Source organism: Volvox carteri (assembly GCF_000143455.1).
Source record: "Volvox carteri f. nagariensis unplaced genomic scaffold VOLCAscaffold_21, whole genome shotgun sequence".
In the NCBI taxonomy this organism is placed as follows: Eukaryota; Viridiplantae; Chlorophyta; class Chlorophyceae; order Chlamydomonadales; family Volvocaceae; genus Volvox; species Volvox carteri.
This window is the reverse complement of record NW_003307564.1, coordinates 900,130-924,049: the sequence shown is the minus strand read 5'-3', so window position 1 is coordinate 924,049 and position 23,920 is coordinate 900,130. Positions and strand designations below refer to the sequence as shown.

The 23,920-nt window shown below is 54.4% G+C and overlaps 5 protein-coding genes across 5 annotated transcripts; 3 read left to right on the top strand and 2 right to left on the bottom strand.

The window, feature by feature from the left end:
* Positions 1–397: 397 nt before the first annotated feature.
* On the top strand, positions 398–3,082 carry VOLCADRAFT_91490 (uncharacterized protein; the record flags this gene model as incomplete). The annotated part of the gene is made up of 7 exons (XM_002951022.1): positions 398–416; positions 902–947; positions 1,474–1,559; positions 1,885–1,943; positions 2,148–2,237; positions 2,470–2,538; positions 2,942–3,082. The coding sequence occupies 7 exons, from the start codon at positions 398–400 to the stop codon at positions 3,080–3,082; spliced, it is 510 nt and encodes a 169-aa protein (XP_002951068.1).
* Positions 3,083–5,716: 2,634 nt separating this feature from the next.
* Positions 5,717–9,899, bottom strand: VOLCADRAFT_60971 (uncharacterized protein; the record flags this gene model as incomplete). The annotated part of the gene is made up of 9 exons (XM_002950919.1): positions 5,717–5,869; positions 5,977–6,045; positions 6,487–6,569; positions 7,029–7,105; positions 7,983–8,116; positions 8,444–8,521; positions 8,882–9,005; positions 9,279–9,358; positions 9,801–9,899. Coding segments are annotated over 9 exons (897 nt in total), but the record flags the coding sequence as incomplete, so codon positions are not given.
* Positions 9,900–11,774: 1,875 nt separating this feature from the next.
* Positions 11,775–13,632, bottom strand: prpL35 (plastid/chloroplast ribosomal protein L35). The gene is made up of 6 exons (XM_002950918.1): positions 13,536–13,632; positions 13,272–13,343; positions 13,043–13,099; positions 12,863–12,963; positions 12,415–12,594; positions 11,775–12,394 (listed from the first exon to the last, which is right to left on the bottom strand). Exons 1-5 carry the CDS (start codon positions 13,575–13,577, stop codon positions 12,510–12,512), a joined length of 357 nt encoding a protein of 118 aa, XP_002950964.1. The 5' UTR covers positions 13,578–13,632; the 3' UTR covers positions 11,775–12,394; positions 12,415–12,509.
* Positions 13,633–13,972: 340 nt separating this feature from the next.
* VOLCADRAFT_104933 (uncharacterized protein) lies at positions 13,973–18,895 on the top strand (the record flags this gene model as incomplete). The annotated part of the gene is made up of 8 exons (XM_002951021.1): positions 13,973–14,230; positions 14,304–14,418; positions 15,898–15,959; positions 16,519–16,600; positions 17,193–17,407; positions 17,626–17,703; positions 17,957–18,076; positions 18,586–18,895. The coding sequence occupies 8 exons, from the start codon at positions 13,973–13,975 to the stop codon at positions 18,664–18,666; spliced, it is 1,011 nt and encodes a 336-aa protein (XP_002951067.1). The 3' UTR covers positions 18,667–18,895.
* A 274-nt stretch (positions 18,896–19,169) lies between these two features.
* Positions 19,170–22,987, top strand: VOLCADRAFT_61062 (uncharacterized protein; the record flags this gene model as incomplete). Its single annotated transcript, XM_002951020.1, has 8 exons — positions 19,170–19,284; positions 19,784–19,834; positions 20,575–20,669; positions 21,149–21,193; positions 21,558–21,635; positions 22,147–22,221; positions 22,386–22,465; positions 22,768–22,987. 8 exons carry the CDS (start codon positions 19,170–19,172, stop codon positions 22,985–22,987), a joined length of 759 nt encoding a protein of 252 aa, XP_002951066.1.
* Positions 22,988–23,920: the final 933 nt, after the last annotated feature.

The following is a 23,920-nucleotide window of genomic DNA, read 5'->3' as shown; positions in this document are numbered from 1 at the left end:
CCCCCAACCCCGACCTCGAGGACCAGCTAGCTCCGACCCGATGGCCATATCCGTCCAAAAGGGGCCACACACTAACCAATAGATAGACAATAGTAGCTCATTACAGGTACGGGGACGGTAGGGAATCACTATTACCATCATCATCGCTCAAAACATCGCTAATTTTTTTATCATGGCACTAAATGGATGCTACCTGATTTCCTCGTCATGTAGCACTAATGCACCACACCTAGGGGCAACTCCCCCGGAACCCTCCCCCAAAATCTTCTTCATCAACGTTGCCAAAACAGGCACAAGCGGGCGATCCAAAACAGGCACAAGAATGTAATATAAACCAGGTGCGGTCTTTCTTATCTTAAGGGGGCATCATACCCCCTTCGGTGAAGTGCCGTACCGCATGGCAGCGAGTACGGCAGGTACGAGCGGGATATCCGCCGGTGTCAGATTGTAGGACGGAACCTCGTTCGCGGACGCCCAAACCACCGCTTGGCCCTCCACACCTCGTGGTTCCCCCTGCCACTTCCGACAAACTGTATTTTCGGCGAAACACCGACACGACAGAAAATTCCATTCCAGGACATATCCAGGGAGGGAGCAACAATGATCAATGATCAGTTTTAAGAGGTAGGTGGCGGAAGATAAGGGGGAGTGTGGTTTTGGGGGGAATGGGAGGGAGTGCGTGACCGTGGGGGTGTACGATAAGGCAGAGACAGTTAAGGCAGATACTCCAGAGATAGATTGACGGATATACTTCACACAGCACTAGACAAGGCAGGTACTGCCAAGGACATTTTCTCTGGGGGGGAGGGGGTCGGCTGCTGTTCGGTTCGGACACACACTTGAGGAACCGGGGGACACTCCTCGTCCGGAAAACCGTGATCCGTGCTCGCCGTGGATCCAGATGCTGAGAGGGACGTACGGCAGGGCGTCCGCACGTACGGCCAAAGGTGGGGATGGCAGTAGGCGCGGGCCGGGTCCCGCGCAGGGGCGCACGTATGTGTATTGTACTGCAAGTGCACACGCGCCTCACTAAGGCACTCTTCGGCTAAATCGCACTTTCCACGTCCGTATGTATGTACACTCCGCGGCTTGTAAACATATACACATGTACGTTGTACACATAGAGCTGTAAGTACATACATACATACATACATACATACATACATACATACATACATACACGACAGAATTTGCATGTGGGATTCTAAGGACTTCGGGCCACTCACCGTACAACGGCATGAGGAGGTGGAATGTGGGGTAAGTGTGGGAAGCAAAAGTGAGGGGGATGAGGTCGCAGGGCTGTACGGCAATGGACAGCTCCTCACGAAGCTCGCGAACCAGGGCAGCCTTCACGAGCAAAGGGAGGGCAGCAGCCGCAGCAGTAGCAAGCAGTAGCACTAGCAGCAGCACTAGCAGCAGCAAGAGAGAAGTATAGGTTGCAAGACGCGAAAAATCCGCTGTCGACGTCCGCAGGTGGCGGGAAGAGGGGGATGGTAACGTGGATGAGGACGAAATGCAGAAACGGGAAGGGACAGACGAAAAGGCGGAGTGGCGGCCGGGTGGAGTGAAGGCGAGGCTCGGGGTGTGTGTAGTACGCGTCTTTAGGTGAGAAGTCACCTCCACGTGGGATGGTCGGATTGTGTGTGTGTATATATGTATGTTACATGGTTGCTGGATGGTAGGACTGAGCACATAACGACTTTTGAGGCGCCCAGTCAACAAGTCAGGAGCCAATTAGTGTCCACCAGGAAAAAGAAGACCCGAGACCTCGAACCCCAAACCCCCAAGCTCCCAAACCCAGCTTGGACGTGTGTTTCAAAACACACACGAACACACCTCGGGTGTCTCCCCGGGGTCGACCTTGCCCCCGGGGAACTCCCACAGACCAGCATTGGACTTTCCTTCGGGGCGTTGAGCCAACAGCACACGGACAGGAGTACGAGGTACGATACTTGACTGCCCGCCGCCGCCGCCGCCGCCGCCGCAGCTAGGATCGCCGTCGCCAACTGTCGCCACCGCAAGAGATTCTGCTTCTGCCGTCCATTGAGGATCGTCCAATAGTACGACACCGACTACGAGTAGCAGTCGTACACCACCGCCGCTACCGCTCTCATCCATACTGCTGTCGACGCTGCTATACGTCCCAGGTGGCTCCTTTCCTGGCGCCGCCGCTGCCGCCGCCGTTGCCCGTGCTGCCGCCGGCGCTGCTACAGCAGGAGATGCCGCCGTACCGTACAGTGAGCGCAACGCGGAGGCCGCTGCGACGACCTGATCGACCGTACGAAGTACGATGCCCCGTGCTCCCTTACTGCGGGTTTTGCTGCTACGCCGGCTACGCCAACTGAAGAATGAAACGTTGTAGCTGCTGTAGCAGTGGGACCGGATTTAGGAGCTGCCAGGCTGCTACAGCCAAGTCCGAAGTGTCCCCACTCGCCGCCGTCCCTCCCTCCGCCGCCGCTGCCGCTGAAGCCCGTTGAAGCAGCCGCAGTGCTGGTGGTGGCGGTGAAGCTGTGGGCGGTGATGAAAGTGGTGGTGAAGGTGGTGGCGGGGAGGAACTGCTAGTTGGAGCAATTTGGAAGCCGCGGAGTGATAAGGAGGTGGGAATTGAAAGGTGTGGGTTGGAGTTCGTTGTTTGGTTAGTTGGTTAACGTGAGTTTCTCTTGGCAAAACCCATCTCTGGCTAGGGATTGCTCGACTGCGTGATCCAGTGAATTCATCGCCCAACTCCAGTATGAGGCCATTGGTACTTGAATTTGGATGTAAGGCGCCTTACCTGCTGGCTGAGTAAAGTACCAATAGTACAAATGACCGAGCAGCGGAATGGATTGCGACTGGCCTTCCGCTGCGCTTACCTCCGGTACTGTGAGGTTGCTCGAAGCCGACCTAACGATGCAATTGAAGCTCTTGCGATGTTGTCCTGACGCAGCTGCGTTCCACGCAGGCCTGGGTTGCCGCGCGGGCTGCGGGAGCAGGCCATAACCACAGGGCCGTTAGCAATTCAATCCACCACGTGGTCAAATGTGGAGGTTTCACAGCCCCTCTGTGCGCGACGGAGAAGGCAAGCCAACCAGGGTTCCGATGACCGAAATGATCACATAGCGGTGGTCTCGACATCAACGAGCCGCAACCTCAACATAATGAACGATGACGTGGAGCAGAATCCGAGTAAAATGCATGCGAAATGGATGCCTAAGCCACAGTTTTTTAATTCAAGCCGTGATGCATTTACTCGCCCTAGCCAATGCACATATTCGTACCAGTGGTAGTTGAGCTTTATTCCTAAAGTGGCTCTGACCTGCTAGCAAACGTTCCAGGGAGCATCAACGAGAGTTGCCAGTGACCCTTAGTCAACGCACAGGTGTAGTGTCCGCGAACACCAGGAAAAATGGATTTCTAAACTTTAGCAAGTCGTGTTTAAATCGGTACTGGGCAAGGTCCACATCACAACCCGATTTGCACAACCACCTGGTTTTACATACAGTTAGGCGTTTTGTCCCAACAACCGACTACCGGTGTGCAAGCGGCGTTGACGCGGCGTTACAAGAGGCAAAGGCCCCGCGTAAAACCTTTGCGTACATCCGGTTATGGTGACGAGTCTCTAGAAACTGCTTTTCCCCTGTCCTCTCCCTGTAGCATGTTGCAGTACCGATGCTGCCCGAAATCCTATGTCGTCAACGGACTATTGCTCTTTCGCCGTGATGTGATACAGTCAATGATTCACACCGTGTCGGTATGCAGAAGGTGCACGTTTCATAGCTGCCACCACGGACCAGCAGCCCCACACATGCAACCGAAATACCGCCGATACATGCCACGCTCACACAATCTCGCACTCCCGATACCGACTGGCTCCAACCCTGCTCGATGGCGGGTCGACGCATCGGCTGGCTCACTTCGTGCAAACCTCAACACTCACCCTGTAAATCACCCCGAATCACCTCTTTTCCAAGGTTCATAAATATTTTGCCCTCCCTTTCGCCGCTCCTCCCCCGCGATGCTCTCCCCGGCGCTGTGGACGCCGAACAGCCTCCACCAAAAGACACGGTAGTACACTGCCTCCCCCCAACGCCCCCCCCATCCCCGCCACCCACTCAACTATTCCATCCATCCCACAACGTATTCCTATAAACCTGCAGCTCCAATCCGATCCATGTACATACATACAGAGCGACATGCGTCCAACGAGGGCTGCTCGAAAGGCCGCCGAGGAGCCTTCACCCATCGCCATCTTTGCTCTCAACTAACTTCTCATGCCCTGGGCAACTAACTGCCGTGTCTGGCAAGAAGAGGCGCATACACAAACTCACGCAAGATGATGACGCATATGCTGGAATGGGATCCTACAACCCTCAATCTCAAAAGCGGCACGGCGCGTGTGTCTTTCTGTGTGATTGTGTAGATGTGTATGTATGTATATCGGTATATGTATGTATTATATATACATATATATTGTGTCTGTTTGAGCGTTTCCGTCGCCAACGTGCTTCCTCGCAGCTCGCAGGTGGAATTTATAAACCTGCATCATCATCACTCGTACAAGTTTGACCTTCCCACTGGTCCGAGTTTGACCTCCTTGTTCACGCCGTAACCCAGTGAACCAGTTCATGCATGTCCATCTCGTTTCATTACCTCTCCCCCGCTCCCCCCCCCCGGGGCCCAGGAACACCCCCCGGGACTTTGCAAGGAAACACGGCGCCGCTCCCATTAAACCGACCAAAACAGAAAACACCCGCCTCGCAATCACCCCCACACACACCGACACCACTCTGCCACAGATTTACACCCTTTATCATAGTAGTGTTATAATAATATTATTATTATAATAATACCTTTTCCCCCACATTCCCTCCCTCCTCTCGTCCCCCTTTGGCCGTGTTAGGCCGCACGCACCCCCCATGCAAGGTCTATCTATATGATCACTTGCGCAACGCGCAGGACACTAACTAAATGACTCGCTGGTTAGCTCGTTGGTTAGCTCGCTCGTTCGCTCGCTTGGGTTCGTGTGTCTCAATCAGTCGATTGAGCGTCTGCAGCATACAGTAACGAGAGAAAAAAGGTACGGCGCATCCTAGGTTGGCATCGTACAGCTCAAGTAAGCGCACAAGTACCGCAATAACAAGCAGTACGCCAACCACAACCACCACAATGCCAAAATAACATCCGCAGCCATGTGAACGTCAAAGCGAAGCAACAAAATCCGCTCGACTGCTCGTCGATATCTGCATGATACACGGGCGTTCGTACATGCGTCTCCGTAATATTTCCGTACGCTATGCAATCATTAATGCTTTTCCACCCAGCACTCACCCACGCAGCCTTGAAGCCCTTAGCTACCTCCCCCCTAAATATTGAGCCGCGAGCTACACACGCACGCACCAACCCACCCACCCACCCGGGCCCCTCCACACACACATACCTACATCGCGGGTCTGGCAGTTCTGGCAAAGTTCTGGCAGTGAAGTGCCTAATCAGGCGACTTCATTCCGGCCACTTCTCCACACGCCACCGCAAAATTCCCCGTCCCCACAAGCCTAATCAGTACACAGCCCCAAACAGGCAATCTTCCCCACGCAACTCCCGCTCCACCGTATGGTAGGTTTTTTTATCAAAAGTATTATTTAATATTATACTTCAGATGATATTGCCTTGTTAAGCAAGTTCCATCCCAACCAGTCCCTTCCCGTAAGCCCCCCCCCAAAACCAAGACCTCGGATCATCACGCGTCTAGCTCGGCCTGATCGTACACCATGAAACCTAACCGTTCTCGGTTCCGATTGATGCACGGCAAGTCGGTTTCGGAGGCGCATTTCTCGCAGGTTTTACAAGATGGTCCGCAATGAGTGCTCATGTAGACTGGGTTCCTGTCGCACTGAAACAGGCGTGAAGGGGGGTGAACGGGGGGCGGAGGGGGATAAAGGGGGGTAAAACGGGGAAGAGGTACGGGATACACACATACATACACACACTCCCCCTCACCTCCCCGGCTGCCGCCCACACGGTACACATGTCGTGCAGATCCGTACATGCTCCGGGTTCGCCGTCGTGCTCCCCTGAGGTATTCCCCCGGCCCTCCTGGGGAGTGGGGTATGGGGCGTGTGGAGGGCGTGTGGGGTAGGGTGGAAATCGTGCATGCATTGAGGAGGTAGGGTAGGCGGGAGCGGTGCAATCCTAAGGAACAGTCAAAGGGGATAAGCGCCGAAGCACCTGAAAGGAGGGTTGGGGGGAAGCGGTAGAACGAGGTAAAGATGTGGGGGGCATTGTGAAAGGGGGTGGTGATGATATTTTGGGGGTAGGAAAAGAGGGGGGAGACGTGTGTAGGCAACAACACCGGCAAGGGGGAGGCGATGGGTGTGGGGTATGTGTTAGGTCGGGTCGGGTATGTGTGTATGTGGGAAGGGGAAAATGTGAGTGTACGAGCGTACGGTATGGATGACACGTAACCTAAGCACAAGACAGGACATTGCCGTACAACACGCGCGAACGTACCGAAATGTAGCGGTCGTACGCGTACGGCATGGAGTGCACCCACGATGTGGCAGTCCATTTGACTCCCTTCACCACGGGGCAGCCTGCATATGTGCGTGTGTATATAAGTATGTATGTATGAACGTATGTATGTATGTATTTATGTATGTAAGGTGTCTTCATGTTCTGAACCGCGAGAAGGAAATGGCGAGGGTGGTATGCATGTGTATCTATGCATGTTTGTGTGCTTTTTGAGGTTGGAAAAAAGGAGGAAACACCATTTTCATTTCTTAGAGCTTCAAGACGGAAACATCGCTCTCTCTCTCATCAATTACGACAGACAGACAGACAGACAGAAAGGCAGACCGACCGACCGATCGACCGACAGACAGACGGACACACTCAACCAGGCGAATTCTCCCTAGTGGGGGGGTTGTATGACGACCTCCCGGGGAGGCACATGAACATGTTGCCAAAAAACACAACGACGCAGCAGAACCAGAACCCTGCACTCCTAAACAAGACCAAGCCCCCTCCCCGCCCCCCTCCCCACCATCCCTCACCGGTATGCATGGAAAGCGGGTCATGGGTGCCATCCGGTTTGATCGACCAAAACATGAGTGCGTCGCCCTTCTTAGGTCTGGTGGGAAAGTCCGAGATCGTTGGGTGGTTGTGGTGGTTGGTGGTGGTTGGTGCAGGGGAGGTTCAAAAAGAGTCGGGCGTGTCGAAAAGAACTAAGGTAGTACATGGCGACAAATGCAGAGGGTTGCAACTGCCTCCCAGCGATCGACCAGCAGCTTGTCGCCAGGCTGCTTGCAGCGGCATGCCAACAAAAGGCGTTTCCCGCCCGGGGCCTCGCCCCAAAACACACGGCAACCCCGAGGTCGATCGAGGGCTACCGGGGGAAGCTAGGGCAGGCAAGCAACTCCTCTAGCAGTCCATCCCGGCGCGCTGCATCCGCTGCTGCTGCCGTACCCACTGAGCCCGAAACCCACAATCCCCCTTCCCCCTCTTGCCCTGGCAGCAGCTTCAATCGTGTGTGGTTCGTCTTTCCCCCTCTCCCCTTTCCTCTCTCTCTGAGAAGCTAACCTCCCCCCCTTTTTTTCCTCCTTCTTTCCCCAGCCCTATCCGGCCTCTCCCCTCCTACTCTTCCCACCCCCCATAACCAGTACGGCTTCCATTGCTTTTCTGCTTTCTTTAAGACTTTCCCTTCATCTCGCCGGCTAGGTAGTCTTTTCGTTTTTCCGTTCTCTGCCTTCTTTGGACTTTGGACTTGGCAGCAACTCGTAGTGAGTAACTCGTTCCGCAAACCCCCAGCTAGGGCCACATCACCGCTAAGACTACTATCCCAGTGATAACTTGGTCAGTGTAAATATACTCCTGATGCAGCATTTGACTTGTTTTCCTGGACTATATCTCTGGTGTCTCTGGTATCTGCTTCAATCGACACTGTTCCGTCTTACCCCCACACATACATACATACATACATACATACATACATACATACATACACACACCTGAACGCCACATGCCCCTGTGCGCACTCCGAAAAGGGTCCCATGCGGGTGGCCAGATCGGGGGTGAGCCAGGAAGAGGAGTCCGGGAAGGCGGTCTCACCGCCCTCCTCGGTGTCGTGCAAGTACAACAAAACCTGACGGGGAGTGTACGGGTGGGTTTAGGGTTTGGGTGGGTTTGGGCTTGGGTTTGGGCTTCGGAGCGGACGTGAGTGACACGGGGTGTCGGGGGGTTTCGGGGCTAAGGTACGGTGGGGGTGGGGTGAGGTGGGGTGAGGTGGGGTGGGGGTTAAGACGAACCGATGACGATTGAAGCAGATATAGCGGTTAAGGAGTGCTTGGGGGAGAGCTTTTACAACAATAATAACACTAACATCAAAATGTCTGTAATGCAGGAATGATATGCAAAGCTGTCACCCCCCCCCGTTTGGGGATATCGTTGCCCCTATCCATTCAGAACCCACCGTGGCCATGCGCGGGCTGTCGTCAATGAGGGAGTCCATGTGGGCGCCGTACTTTTGACCGATGCCGTACCGAAGAACCTGGCGCACGTACAAACGCCGGGTCGTTTACGCACATCAGCAGACGGATTTATGAGAGGGGTTTCGGGTTTACTGTAATTCCTTTGGAATTGGAGTGGAGGATACTGTACGGCGCTGGTGGCGGTGGTGGTGGTGGTGGTGGTCCGACATGGCCGTACACACCCAAACACCATCCTGTCCAAGCCTCTTGCTCTGAACACTAATTTCCCCTCCTCCTCCCCCGGCACCCTCCCTCCCCTCCTCCTCCCACACCTTCCCGCACCTTCCACGACCCCCAATCGGCAGTTACATCCTTGGAATATATCCTTGAATTTTACAGATGAAATCTCCTACGCCCACCCTCCCGAAACACATACACACACGCTCTTTCTCCCTCCCCCCCTCCCCCCTGCCTGCCTGCAGGTCCTCCTGGTTCTCCGGCGGCGCCTTTGTCCAGGCAGCCACCCGCCGCAATATACGCTCTATCACGGGGTCGTGACGGCGCCTGAAGTGTGTGTGTATGTATGTACGTGTGTGCATATATGTATGTAGATGTGCCGGGGAGGGGGGGAACATGCGAGGGAGGGAGAGCAGGGGGGGGATATAACACACACACGTAACCCAAGACGGGTGGGAGAATGGGATCCCGGGGGAAGAGGGCGGTGTAGTAAGTGACACCACAAGTCGACATCTAAAATGTAATGTGAATGATAATGTGAATGTGAATGATTTGCGCAGTGTTTTGGATGGTGAGGGTAAATTAGGACAGCTGCCGTACCTTATAAACGTGCCGTAACTCGTACGGATGTTATCCGTTACAGACGAGCCGTTCTGACCGACGACGGAGCTCCGCTTCATCTGCGACAAGTTAGGGACGCAATAACATGGCCGAGATGTGGGCGGGGGTATTGCGCTTGGATCGAAACCTGGATCCGGTTCTGGATCTGAATTTGAGCCCCTTCGGACCGTCCCATTGAGATGTGCCTACGCACTGGCCCCCGCGATCCCCCCTTACACATACACATACACACACACACACACCGTGGCGTGCCCCCCTCCTCCCTCCCCCGCTTCCACAGCAAACCCCCGCTGCCCCCCGGCCCCAACCCCAATCCCCAAAGTAAAAAACACAACCCTCCACAGCGTGACGCACCGTCAGCGCAAAAACCCCTCCGGGTAACTCACATGGCCCCCGTGAGCCACGGGGTCGTAGGGTTTTCGTACTTGGCACTAACCCCCCAACTCCGTTCCCCCTAAATCCCCCTGGACAAACCCCCAACCCCCCTAAACCCGGACACACCATGGGTGCTGCCGTTCGCTTAATGTGCCTACACTCGCCATCTGTGAGGAAGTTGTGGTAGATGAAAACACGTGGGTTCCAGGAGACCGCCTCAATCCTGTGGCAGAGAAGCAGGAGGAGGAGGGGGCGGAGGAGGGGAAAAGGGAATGCGGATGATGGAGCAATGGTTATTACTAGCAGCTATAGCACTGGTGATAAAATTGTGGTGGTAGCAAGGGGGGCCCGAAATGTTGGGGGATGATGAGTGATGACGTAATCCGCCGTACCGCCCTGAGCTGAACCTGCCTTGCGGTCAGCCCCGGCGACCCCCCCAAGCAACACGGTCATATGTCCACTTTGCTTTGCTCCGCCAAACAATCTCCCCCCAAACCCGCAAAACCCGCCCACAGATCCAACCCGCACGTTCACCCACATGTATTTACCCATAGACTATCTACGGCATCACACAACCTCTTCCGTACACATGTAGAAACACACCCTCACGCACACCGAAGGCCCCACCGCCGGCGCGATCTTTCTTCTCTTAGCATTCACCATCCACAACCCGCATGTAACCCAACAGCGTCAGAGGCTAATGGTACGACACAATTCGTACACCGCGTACGGGTTGTGCACACTGTAGCGCGCTCACCAGGGGGTGCCCGGCGGGTCTTCGGCCGCCTTCGGTGTGTATGTGGTTGGTGTGTTCGTGGGAGGGGTGGGGGATGGAGGTTGGGATATGGGTAACGAGAGGCGGCGGCGTGCCGGGTATCACCACATGGCGGGGTAGGGGGGAGCGAAGGCCAGGGACATGCAGGGAAATAATAGACCAGTTCTGGCCGAGTGAAAATCGATGGTCAGGTCCGGTTGGGGATATTTCCGTAAATAATAAGCCACGGAAGAGGTGGGGAGATTCGAAGAGTGGAGTACATGGAAAATTGTATGTGCGGGGCGATCGGCAACTGGACGTGGTGGGTCAGGGTGCCGGGTTAACTATTATGTGTGGATAGGTTACGATCTGGTTCTTAAAGCCAGAAAGGTCTATCTATACTTGGCGCGAGTAAGTCCCCGCTTGTGCGGCATAGCTAGCTAATGCAGGGGATTTGCAAACATCCGAGAGACAGACGCCGGTCGGTAGCATTACTCACGAGTGACCACGGGTCCTTGGCAGCGTGTCCATACGTCTCGCCTTTCCAGCCGATCAATCGCTCCTCTTCTACTGTATGACAAAGAGGCTGTCTCAGTCCTCAGCTCCATCACAGCTGGCTTTGGGATGGACCCACCTTCAGCAACCAGTGCCACTGCTGCTCGAAACAGCAGAAAACAAAGAAGCTTTCGATAAATTAAATGCATAATGGCTATAGTGTAATAGCAGAAAGTCAGCCTTTATAAAAACCACCGGTATCTGGGTGATCGGGTAAGGAGTGAACTACGTGCAACAGTTCTGTAAGGGATAAGTCACATATGCATACATTTATGGTATGATGGTATGATCGGAAGCAAAGAAGAAGCGCATACGCTGCATTGACGTGCTCCCGACAGGAGGCTTATTACATACTAATACTTCACCAAGACCATAACCGCGGTCAATCGTGGACTAGCAAGTCTATTTGTTAAGTGTTTGACAAAAAAGTGCATCAGTTGATACTAAGGCTGTCAAGCTGGGATAGCATACACAACGAAGTGTACGGCATTTGAGTACCGTTCTAGCCAGAGTGGAGCAGGTCCTCAACGGGTCCCCCTCGTCTGCATCCCTTGATGCTTCATCTTTTCCCCCATGCCTACATTCCACCAAAGTAACTCTGGCGAATGCCGTTCCAAGTCTGCCCGTCTGGTTTCAGCTGCTAAGTAGCCTTCAAGGAGCGAGCCTTGCAACTTTTGTAATGCCAAGTATCCTAAAGGCCACCTACCATCGTTCCGATTTGAACAGGAATCTTGGCGATAAGAGGCACCGCGCAAAGAAGCACAGTCGCGGCACAACGAACGCGTTATTTGCCCCAAACGAGCTTACAGGTGACCACTGATGCCTCTAACAAAACCACAACAACGAGCCGACAAACAAAAAGACACTAAAGCAATCCACCATACCGCGGAGGGAGGCTAGCTGCTATTAGCTGCATGCAAAAATTCCCGTCTCACCATATTTGCATCACACCTAAGCGAGCTGCTCTACTCTGCGAATCCAGATCATGACCGTTGTTGTCCTCTGTCCCCAAGTACTCAAACTACCGAGGTTAAACAGGATTTGGGCACTATGATGCGAGCGCGGCCCGAGAGGCAACATGCTGCCAGTCTAACGCGTGGTTTACAGCTTGTTGCAGCCCATCACAAGCAAAGAAAGCAGTCTTGGTCTTCGATACCATCGACCGGCAACCCAAGTAGAAGCAGGTCGGCGCCAAATCAAAATGCCGCCGGCTGCCTTGAAAATCGCCGCGCGGCTGACAGGTCACCGTAGCCCGCTACCTCCGCGGCTAGCCCCGCCCAGAAGAGGCCCGCGACCCCTATCACAACTTCAGCCACAATACAGTGTTGATTCCGCCACCTTTCGATTCTAGCTGTCGTTGCCCACGCACTACCCCGAAAGGCATTCAGGATAACATCGTAAGGAAAGGAGCATCCAAAGGTGCTCCTGGACATCCAGCCGGCGACAGCGATAACAACGCGGAAACGCTCCTCTGAAGGAGTGACGTTCAAACGTCGCTTTTGGTGAGCTGTACGCATGTGCGACCTTTACTTGCCAATGCCGTGGTTGGGCAGGCACTTCGTCGCGTTGTACACGTTAGCTGGGCTGAGGGTGAACATCTTCGAGAGATCGCTGAGGGTACAGTTTGGCGACGTGGCGGGTTTCGATGACCAAGAGTGGGCGCGAAGAAACGGGAACAGGAGGGCAAAGAAGGGGAGAGGGGTGGGATTTAATGGGGAAAATACTGTGGACCCAAATGCGGCGCCGAGATGAGGGCAGTGAAAGGGGGGCAAAGGTCCCAGGCAAAAGAGTATAGCAGTATAGCAAGATTAAGCAGCAGTAGGGTGTGAGCGGCAGGTGGCAGAGAGCCAAATAGATAGCAGCAGCTGTGCAAACGTACCGGATTTGATCGCGGCTCATCTTCTCGTTGAAGTGCTGCTTGCCGCTCTTGCGGCCCATAATCTTGCCGCTTCCCGTCACCTTAAAGCGCTTCGCAGCCGCCTGTTTGTTCACGGACGGATAACCACCTAAGCTACAAATCCTGGCACCGTGCAGTAAACTGGTTCTCCAATTACTTTACCTTGCGCGTCTTGGCCTTGCACTCCACAGTCGCCGCGACCGGCGATGCCTTGACGGGCTGTAATTAAAGTGGTAAAAGGATAAACAATTTGTTTGCGTTTTGGGATTTAGAGTTGTCCAGCGCGGCGCCGAATGAGCTAGAGCAAGGCAACGCAAGGAGCGCAAGCAACTTTCGCGAGTCAACCCCGTTCACACATCAAAAGTGGAAACCGCAGATCATATGCACTTACCGCAATTGCGACGCGCGCAGGCGCAATTGGCGACGCCAGGAAAGCAGAGCCACGAGAGGCGACCGAGGGCGCCTGGAAAAAGGGCACAGAACCTATATAACGACAATGATGTACATACTATTATCTCTTGAATCAGTAGGTTCAAGCTACAAACGAAAGCTAAACTTCGCCGGTGGCCACAAAGATGGCCGCCAGCAGCTAGGAGCCACAGCTTCGTCAGCAAGCAGTAGCTTATTATCATACGCTTTAGTACCAAATGCTCACCGCAGGGGCACGCAGGTTCATGCGCTGCAAAGCGAGGGCCATTTTTGGTGACAACGATTTAACAGCACAGCAGCAATGCCTACGAGGAAGAGACGGACAAACAAAGCCAAGAATATAATCACAGCTGGCAAAAGCTGAAACCTGGTAGACGCAAAACATTCCGGTACGGTATCCGTACTAGATGAATTCTTCTTGCAATTGCAGCTCGGTCCGCAATTTTTTTCCGGGCGTCTAACGGGTTTTTGCCCATAGCGTTTCACTAACTTTTCATTCTGCTCGTCTTTGTGGAATCGTTTTGTCGGCGGCAGTTAACTTCCGGGGACAGTCGCGTATCAATCGCACAAATACGGGTCATTGCTGTTCCTGAGGAGATTAATCAAGCACATTGCAGCAAAATTCTTCCGGTCAACCTGTAGGCGGCGCCCGGTGCGACAGCCATGTCGGAGCCGCAGCTCAAGGGCGAGAGGTCCAGCGAGGCCGTCTGGGCCCGATTCGAACCTATGATCTCTGCGCCCGCATTACCTCGCAAACCAGCAAATATGTTTGCAACGTTGGCAGAAGCCAAATCTTCTTCCACTGCTGCGTCCATCCTGCCAAGGCGGTCCCGCATCAGCAGCCGGGAGGACACCGGGGAGGAGTCCGGGGAGGGAACGGACGAAGGCGGAGACGATGTGGACCTTTACGGCAACCTTAAAGTACGGCAGCATGCAAATCAAACTCCACTTTCCTCCCTCCACCATTTTGCTCTATCCTCCCACCCTCTTGCAGACCACTTTAGTTTGGGACTGTACAGGCCGGCGACTGTGTCTCTCAGCCCGCCAGTACGCCGAATCATCTAGGAAGCTGGAACTAAAAATGAAAGGCATGTTGGATACGGCGTCAGGTAGGTCAGGATACGGGTTGGTTAAAGGCCGTTGATGGTGGTTAAGTTAGTGTGGTTGATCTCTGGTCACAGCCTCGGCGTATGGGCGAATGAGCGATGATGGTGGGTTGTGGTGATTCTGAACACGGTGCGTGAGGGCATTATGATCTTTTGGTGAGGTGGATCGGGGGATCGTTGAGGCGCATTGTCAAGAGTGCCCTACGATGCTTTTGTGCGCTTAATGACCCGAGACATGAAAATTGAGTGAATAAATAATAAGTACGTAAGTGTTATTGTGTTAAAGAAGTTAAAGAGGCAATGTATGGAAAGCGGGTCTTGGGTCTTGGGTGGGTCAGGTAAGGCCTGCGGGCCATTTGCGAGTCTTTTAGTTACAAGTTACAAGTTCCGCACACAAGTGCGGGTGTGTCCGTAAAAGCCGGGGGGGCCATGGACGTTGTATTGGTATTGATGCGGGTACGCGGGAGGTCATCTTCATTCTCCATCGTCCGCTTCAGGGCGAAGCGCCTCAGCGCGACGTGCCTGGCCTCCCAACTTTCCGAGAGGTACCTGGCCAATGCCAGGGGTGGCGCCTCAGTCATAATGGTGCGCATGCTGCGCCCCGTAAGGACTAGGTCACCATCATACTTAGCCCGTATGCTCTTGTAAGCGGGACATTCTTCGAAAACATGCAACTCATCTTCAACCGCTCCACAGTCACAAAGCCTGCAGGTACGCGCGGTGCGCTCACGCCCATTAGGCCTATTAACCTCTAACTCCCAACAGCCTAACCGAAAACGCATGAGCACATGATGAAGTCGCTGGGGCATGGTCCCTTTAGTGTGCTCCAACCAATCGAGACGCGCACCCCTAGGCGGGGCAGCTCCCATCCAGTTCATATAACGACACGCCTTGGCTCCGGTAATTCCTATGGGGAAGACGCGGGGGTCACCCAAGGTATTCGGGCACCGTGCATCAAGCCGCTTGGCAAATACCTTAAGAATGCTCTCAACTGGCAATTTAAGGGTGGTGTAGTACGCTATAAGATCATTACCGCGCGTATTAGTGGGGGGTTCCACGCCTAAGCTAGTAAGAAAGGCTAGTACCTTGCTTGCCCAACACTCAGATAAAGAAAAGCTGTTAATGTTAATATTAATGTTAATGGGGTCTTTGCGTTCTGTCCGGACCCCTGACTGGGGCTAAGGCCGATTAAGGTAGATCCCGGCCAATCAATAGCCGTTTGCGAGCCCTCCGTTCATGCTTTTACGGACGCCCTCCCACTCGTGACTCCGGGACTTCAACTTTAACATGAGAGAGACAGATCAAGACAGATAGACGCACTGCATAGAGAACTGCAGATGCCTTATTGCTTCCCTCGCTTCCCCGGCGTCGTTTATGGTTTCGGCTTTGGCACATAATCCCATCCCCCCCCCCCGCCCACCCGCCCACCCCCCGGCCCCGATCAACCCGGGCGGCATTACACACACATACACACACACGCAGGACAGCATCGCATTTGGGGACACGTCCGCCGAAACTTCTACACACACGTGCCTCTACTTCAGGTATGTACGACAAAGTCGTGCATCCGTACGACAAATTGAATGCTGCACTGGGTTGCGATGTCGAAGGGGTTCCAACACACATGAACAGGTCTTTCCCCTTCGTTCGTATCTTTGGTAATAACCAATGTTCTTGTGCGCGTGCGGGGCCGCAACCCTACCCCCCGCTCTTCAAAACTGAAGCTCAAGAAGGCCTTTTCCTCCTATCGAACTTCATACTCCGGTTTTTCTGCTTTCCTAATTCTCTTTTCGCATCCGTATCCGCGTTTTCTGTCCCCTGTTGCCGTACTCTCAACTTCCGTACGGCCCCTAGGACCGGGAGCCCTCGGGGGGAGCTGTGTGTTTTCTAATCGTCCATCTCGAGCAGTTTTCTCCTCCCTCCTCCCTACAATCCCGCCTCTCAACTCCCCATTCCCCGCCCACATCGTCGCCTTCCTTCCCGCCGGCACTTCATTCCGTGTTTCCCTGCCTTCCTATGACTCCTGCCCGGGCGCAATTCCCCCTCTCCTCCGCTCCCCTCTCCTCCGCTCTCCTCTCCCCCCCTCCGCTCTCCACTCCGCAGCGGCTCCTCACTGCCCAGTCGCAGCGTCAGTCGGGTGGCTGGGTGGATGAGCCTGATCTGGATCCTGAGGCCTGGCTGCCAGGTACGACTACTGCTGCCACTGGTGATGGTGGTTGGGAAGCTACTGCTGCAACTGCGACTGCTGCTGATGCCGCTGCTCGAGTAGATTTCTTTCCATTCCCCCCTCCTTTCGTTTCATGTGCGGGCGCATTCTTCTATCAATTTCCTCTCCTTCCTCCCACCCCCAAGGCCCTCACCCGTATTTACATACATACATACATACATACACACATGCACGCACACGAGGCCAAGGAATTACCTCCGGGGGCAATATTCTGGTTGTGGCTTGGGCTTTGGGCTTCGGCGGGGGGCCGTTATTGGTACATGCTGGGGGCGGCATTTGCGGTAAATGTGGCTGTGAGTGACCTGCGGCCGTGCTACTGTGCATGTCGATGTGGGTTGCATTTGTGACATTCCCCATACGGGCCCCGTTTCGTTGCGTTCGTCCGTTTCCTTAGCCCGCGCGGCCGTGAATGCGCGCGCTGGGTTTGTTGTGTCCTGCAGAGGTCTGGTCCCGCGTCTAAATAATCCCCGTTCCCCCCGTTTGCCGCAACCCCCCTGGCGTTTCCCCCCCGCCGCCGCCGCCGCCGCCGCCATCCCGTGGCCCCGGATAGGCGGTCTTCGCTGCTTGCTGCTTCAGGACTGGTGCATCGCGCCGGGTGTGTCGTACGATACGGCACGCTCGCCGCCGCTGCCGCCGAGCGCCTCCGCCAGCGGCGGCGGCAGCAGCGGTGGCGGCCTTGGCGGGTTTGGTGGTGGCCATGTGGGGCTGCCCGCCTTGCTGGGTCAGCGGCTGAGATACCAAGTTTCTATCAAGAAGAATCCGCAGGTATGTATGTATGTTGGTATGTATGTATATGTGTTGGTGAGCTAAGTTTGTATGTTGGTATGTAAGTAGATATGTATGTGCATTCATTGCATCGTATGTGGCAGGGCGTGGTTAACGCCAAGTACGGCTGTGCCGACCTGGCTGCATGGTGGCATCAAACCACTTTTTCCCCACACTCCTACAACCCACCTCTCCCCCCCCACACACACAATTCTTAGGTCATCAAAAACGGCGCCACGTTGGACCTGTGGGTTCAGGCGCGGGCACTGGCGGAGTTTGACCCGAAGGCGTCGGAGGCGAGTTGGGGAGGTTGGGGCGAGGGGGGTGATTGCGCGGGGGTAATACGTGTTGCTGTATGTATATGTATGTATGTATGTATGTATGTATTTGTATGTATGTATTTGTATGTATGTATATTACATATGTACCGTAGTTGCTTTCTCAGGGGAGAGCTCAAGGTTGGACCAATAATGTGATTTTCAGGACGGGAGGGCGCCAATTGAGACTGGGGGAGTATAAGACACACGACATACATACGCACTCACGTAGGTGGCCTTGGGAGCTTCTCTACGTCTCAAGGCGGTCAGGTACGGCGTTACGGCAGCCCAGGATGTGCGGCTATCACTGGGACTGGATGTCGTACACAATGAGGCTGGGCAGCTGACTCCGGTACGTGGCGTCGGGGGGGGGGAGAGGATGGAAGTGCAGGGGGGGGGGTAGAATTTGCTTATTGCATTCAAACCCATGTGTGAAAATGGGTTTGCGTGTGGTACGTGGGGGTAGATTTGTCGGGTTGGTGGCGTGAGGTTGGATTTTGGGTTTAGGAGCACCAGACAGACAGGTTTTAGGAGTTTGGGGCTTCTGTCAGTTTGGCCATCATCAAGTGACCTTCCTGATTATCTTGCTTTGTTTTTATAATAATTTAGCTCTGAAGGTAGCTGTTCGTTGCGTTGTTGCTGCTAAGATTGATTGGTGTCGCCGGCCTGTGATGTTACGATTTGCTAAACTAGCTTTCCCACACCGACATGGTTCTACGCGTGAAATGTATTCAGTGAGAGCGTCGGGGAGCCATTTTATGTAGAGCACAGGAGCATCCGCCCTTGTCCTGAGAGGTACAGCATGATGTGGCGTTTGACATTCGTCGTTGGCGATGCCTTAATTTCCGTTATTGGATGCAGATGCCGTACATCCATGCCAGCGATGGCAAGTTTGGCGCACGGCTCCAGAACCGGCGATGGCAGATTACTTACACGCTATAGTGGGCGCGCAAGCCAACTCAACAGCTCTGGTTAGGCCGGCCCTGTGCTCCTGTCTTGGCTAAGAGCGAAGGGCCTGAGCGTCGAGCCAGGTGTCCAAGTGACGCCGGCGATGGTTGGCCAAATTGACATGGTCTCGCTTGGAGCTGCGATAATGTTTTGTTTCATGATGAGCGGATTGCCGCGGCACGTGAACCATTCGTGAGGCATCGACTGTAAACCCACGCAGTAACGGATTCTTGACTAAAAATTGTGATGCACGATGCTAAGGAAAATGCGCATCGTAGCTATAAAGATGAGATACCTGAAAGATGGAACCAAGCTTGCAGGTGCACGGTCAAAAAATATGGTATCGGAGCGACACATGATTCTCCGTGGAGTTTGATGGTGCACATAGAGTCCTTACGTGTCAAAAGAAATGGGCGCATTCTCGAGCTGTGATATCCGTGCTCTCGATCGTATAATATAATCACGCGGCCTTGCTACTTCGTTTCGGCAAGATGGCGATGGAGAAGCTTCACATAAGTTATAACCAAATTCACCAGGCGATATGCGACTGCGTGAATACCAAGCAGGTGTACGAGACCTTCCAGCCAACACTGATCATCGCGATAGGTTCGGGTAAGCGAATCTGGGAATGGCACAGCTGCCTGGCAACCCAACGCCGCCAACCTTGAAGACCATCGCTGTGGATGTGGGATGTCTCAGTATGGCTGCTGGCTGGGCTACAAAAGCGCCCTTTCCAACTTTGGGGACCAGCATGTGCATTCGGAAGATGCGCCGACATAAGCAGACGTCCCCTGCTACTCCCATTGCAACAACGACCGTGTATTAAAGCTTCCGATGCGCCTTACCTGCATGAAACACGCTTGTATCACATCTGCTCAATCTGCCAAGCATTACCTAGGTAGCTATGCCCGAGCGTCTTATCTCTGTCCGGAAAATTTCTCTTGCTCTCCATCTACCTCTTCCCCTTGATGATCATTTTGCCTTTTTTGTTCTTGACCATTTCCCTGTTAGCATTCTATAAGCCCCTCCCACTCCAGCGAGCAGTTTGCGGTACGTATTCCTCGGCAAACCAGCCAAGTAATGCACTGTGTTAATGTTTCCATTCATCCAGGCGGCTTCATACCAGCCCGCATGCTCCGAACCTTCCTCAAGGCAAAATGCGGTAATTGATAACAAGGGAGTGAAGGCATAGCCGCTTCATTGTCTGGAAGGGAGGTAATAGTAGTGTACGGCGAAAGTGTACGGAAAGACGTGCGAATGGGACTTGCCAGAGCGCAGGACATCTGCGCCAGAGGGTTTTCCACTGTTATGCGTTTTATGCGCCCGTGTACCCATTTCCGCAAAGGGGTGAGCAAAGGTGGCACACAGCTGCATCGCAATGGCGCATTGCTACACGGCCATTGCTGCCATACTTGCCACGTTGGTTGCCGGACAATTTCACGTTTCCATGCGCCCCTCACACACACGCATACACACACATATCATGAGATATGGTCGCCGCACGCAAAGATTTCCAGTTGCATCTCTTTGGCTTAGTCGTTCTTGCATGTAGAAGGGAAGGAAGAAAGGAGGAGGAGAAGGCCGTGATGAGGATGTCTCAGATGTGGTGGTCTCTGTGTTCCCATAGCGCCGGGCCCAGCATTCCGTTTTCATGATTTCCTTCTTTTCTCTCTGCCTCCTACTCACCCTTTTTCTTATCCTCTCATCTCCTCATCTTCTTTATCCTTATGTTCTTGTGTGTCGAATCCGGGTGTCTTCGTACTCGCTGCCTGCATTCGTCGTTCGTCCCTTCAACTCTTTTACCTCTCCAACTCGTTGGCCCCCCCCCCCGCCCGTACTCCTCTCCCCCCCTGCCCCTCCCCCCGGCGGGCGACACAACCACTTACACCATGTCCTAAAAAGGCAAGTCGCTGCCCATTCAGACAATCGGGCTCATCTTGTACGATGACAACCTCGATAAGTACGACCCCGAAACGGCTGTCGTACGAAAGACCCAGGTGGGTATTGGTGAGTATCTGTATTTGTGTGCGTGTGTGGCCAGAGAGGGCCGGGAGGGGGCACACAAGCAACACCACCCGCGCTCTGATAAAGCTGCTGCCCGCCCATAACCACCACCATCACCACCACCACCATCACCACCTCCACCACCACCGCCGCCGCCGCCGCCGCCGCCGTGCCTCAAGCAATGGCGCGACAGGGCAGAGGAGCACAGGGAAAATGGGTACATACATACATACATACATACATACATACATACATACATACATACATACATACATACATACATACATACATACATACATACATACATACATACATACATACATATCCACCCACGCTCTGAAACCCACCGTATCACATCTTTATTCTCAACTCCTCGCGCCCACTCCTACTCCTACTCCTTGCTACATACATGCCTAAATGTCCTCCTCCTCCCCCCCACCCACTCAACCACCCATCCCGACCATCGCGGCAGTGGCTGAACTACGGCGCCGGAGAGGGCACGGGCATATCACTGCAGGTGGCAGAGTGTGTGTGTGTGTGTGTGTGTGAAAGTGGGAAAGTGGGAGATCTAGGAAGTTTTGTTTTTTGGTGGACAAGGGTTGGGCGGGCAGGTGGAGGGTGGAGAGTGCACTGGATGGCTCGGGTGCGGCCGGATGGGCGGGCGGTGGGTTAGGAAGGATGGGCCTTGACATACGTGTGTATGTGTATGTGTATGTGCCCCTCCTTAGTCAGCAGGTACGTAATGTGGATAATTAAAATGTGGCCTTTTTTGCATGGTTGCGTCCTTTCCGAGTTCTTTTTGCACATGTTTGTGCATGCACGCACATACATACGTATAAACACGCATACACGCGTGCGCGCATGTGCATGTGCATGTGCAGGGCCACAACGTCCTCATCGTGGACGAGGTGGACGACACAAGAAAAACCCTGTCGTACGCCGTATCCGAGCTGAGCAAGGTATCTGCAGGGCCGTGTGTGTTATCCCGAGGTTTCTGTTATGTCAGTTGCCTGGGGGGCCGGGTGCTGCAGGCGGTAAGGCAGGGGCGGGGTGGCACCGGTCCTATTGAGACGGCGCCTGAGGAAACGATCTCTGGATCTGGATCTGTCTTTTTAAACCGAGCTTTATGATCCGGATCCATATCAGGAAATATGGCAAATAAGGTAACTTTTTATCAACTTGTTAAGGCGGTTGGGATATACATATTTTTTTTCAAGATACTTGTATCCGTTATGTCCGTTATCCGCTTTAGAGATTTGCATCCGGTTCCGGTATGAAGTATGATTGTTTAAATTTACTGTATCCGCTTCACTCAAACAAGCTATCCAATATAAAAATATGTGCCAGGAGGTAGCCACATATCCATGCGCCGTTTGAAAGATGCGAATGGGTAGCGGCTATGACGCATGGCGTTGCGTACGGCGTACGGTGTGACGTTGACGTGTCTTGTCGTACTGCACCGTACGACAGGACATTGAGAAGCAGCGGCAGGAGTACGAGGCCCGGCGGAAGGACGGCGACTCCGACTGGCGGGCACCCCGACTGGTGAGTCGTCCCCCTCGTAATGATTTATCCCCCGTACGTGGGAAACACATCTACCCGTATCGTGTCGTACATGGTAGACTATCCCCCCCCCGGCGCCCCGGTCTCCTTCCTTGTCCCCGCCCACACCCCCAAACATGCACACACGTGCCCTCGTGGGCGCGCAGGGTGTGTTTGTCGTACACAACAAGCTCAAACAGAAGAGTGGAATACTTCCCGAGGAGGTCATGGAGGCGAGCTACTTCAAGTGGGTGGGGGGGATGGAGTGGGGGGTTGGGGGGGAATGGGGGGGATGAAGGGGGGTGATGTGCGCGGGTTGGGGCGGGGGAAAGGAAAGTGGGAAGAGAAGGGAGGGAAAAGGGAGTTCTGCACTTCGTTGCGTGTCCATTCGTACATGACGGTTGCGGTACGGCTGTACGGTGACACGGCCCGGTGGGGGGCGGTAAGCGCTCCCGAGGAAACGAAATCCACAACTTAGCAAAAGCCTCTCCGTCAACTGTCAACCGTCATCGCACTGCATATTGGACATAACGGTCAATTGTCGTACAGGTGTCAGGACGTACCGGACAACTGGATTGTGTACCCATGGGACGCACTCGACATTGCGGCGCACCAACGGGCTGCGGACGAGCGTACGGCGGCAGCGGCTGTGGCGGTTGCCGATGCGGGGCCAGGAGCTTCCGCCGCCCCAATGGAGGCGGAGGCGGAGGCGGAGGCGGCGACGACGGGTCCAATGGCGAAGGATGGTACGTGCCGAATTTTTCGTTGACGTACTGGTCCAGCTGCTGTTGTACGTGTACGTGTCAGTGTTTGAGTGTTCGTTTGAAAACCGGTGGTTGGGTTAGTTGGACGGCACGCACATAGCCCCGTGTGAGGGTACACAGGGCGGTTCACCCGCGTTCAGAATAATTACAGGTTGGTGGTGTGGGGCCCCTCCTGATCCTCCTGCTCCTGCTCCTGTACCTGTCCGTGTAACGGAATGGGGGCTTTTGGGTTACCGGGGCTGCGTGTCGAACCGCTGTGGTTCCATCCCTACCTTTGCTTTTGTACTACCCTCACTGCCTACCTACCTACCTACCTACCCACCTAACCCACCTACCTCCCCCCCTACCTACCTACCTGTCCGTGGTGCTGACATGCAGGAGGTGAGCCTGAGGCGAAGAAGGCGCGCATGGACGTGGAGGGGGTGGCACCGGCGCCATGAAGGGGGGCCCTCGGCAGGGTTGGGCAGGGTTGACGGTTTGCTTGGCAGAGGCGATATGCATGTGGATGTGCGGAACCGGGGACCCCTAAACCGGCATCCCCACCCACACACACATACACACACGCACGCGCACGCACGGGATGGAGGAGCGGCTTGTAGGTCGGCTTGTCGCGGGTTCGTGGTGTTGCCGGTTGCTCTGTGGTGACTACCTGTCTATGGGGGGTTCGGAGCCGGCGAACTAGGCAGCGCCGTCCCAGTCGGTGGGGAATGGGTTTCGATGATTGCAATGCGCGTGGCTTGTAAATGGGGGGTTTAGGAAGGCTGGGGAGAGAGGGGGGAGGAGGGGGTGAGGGGGGAGAAGGGGGAAAATGGTGGTGCTAAAATCTTCTTGGTTTGATCAGATTCGATCTGACCTTATCAGGCCTTATCAAGCCTTATCAGGCCTGAGCTTTCGCGTCTAGGGAAGGAAACGTCGGAACAGGGCGTGCGGCCGATGAT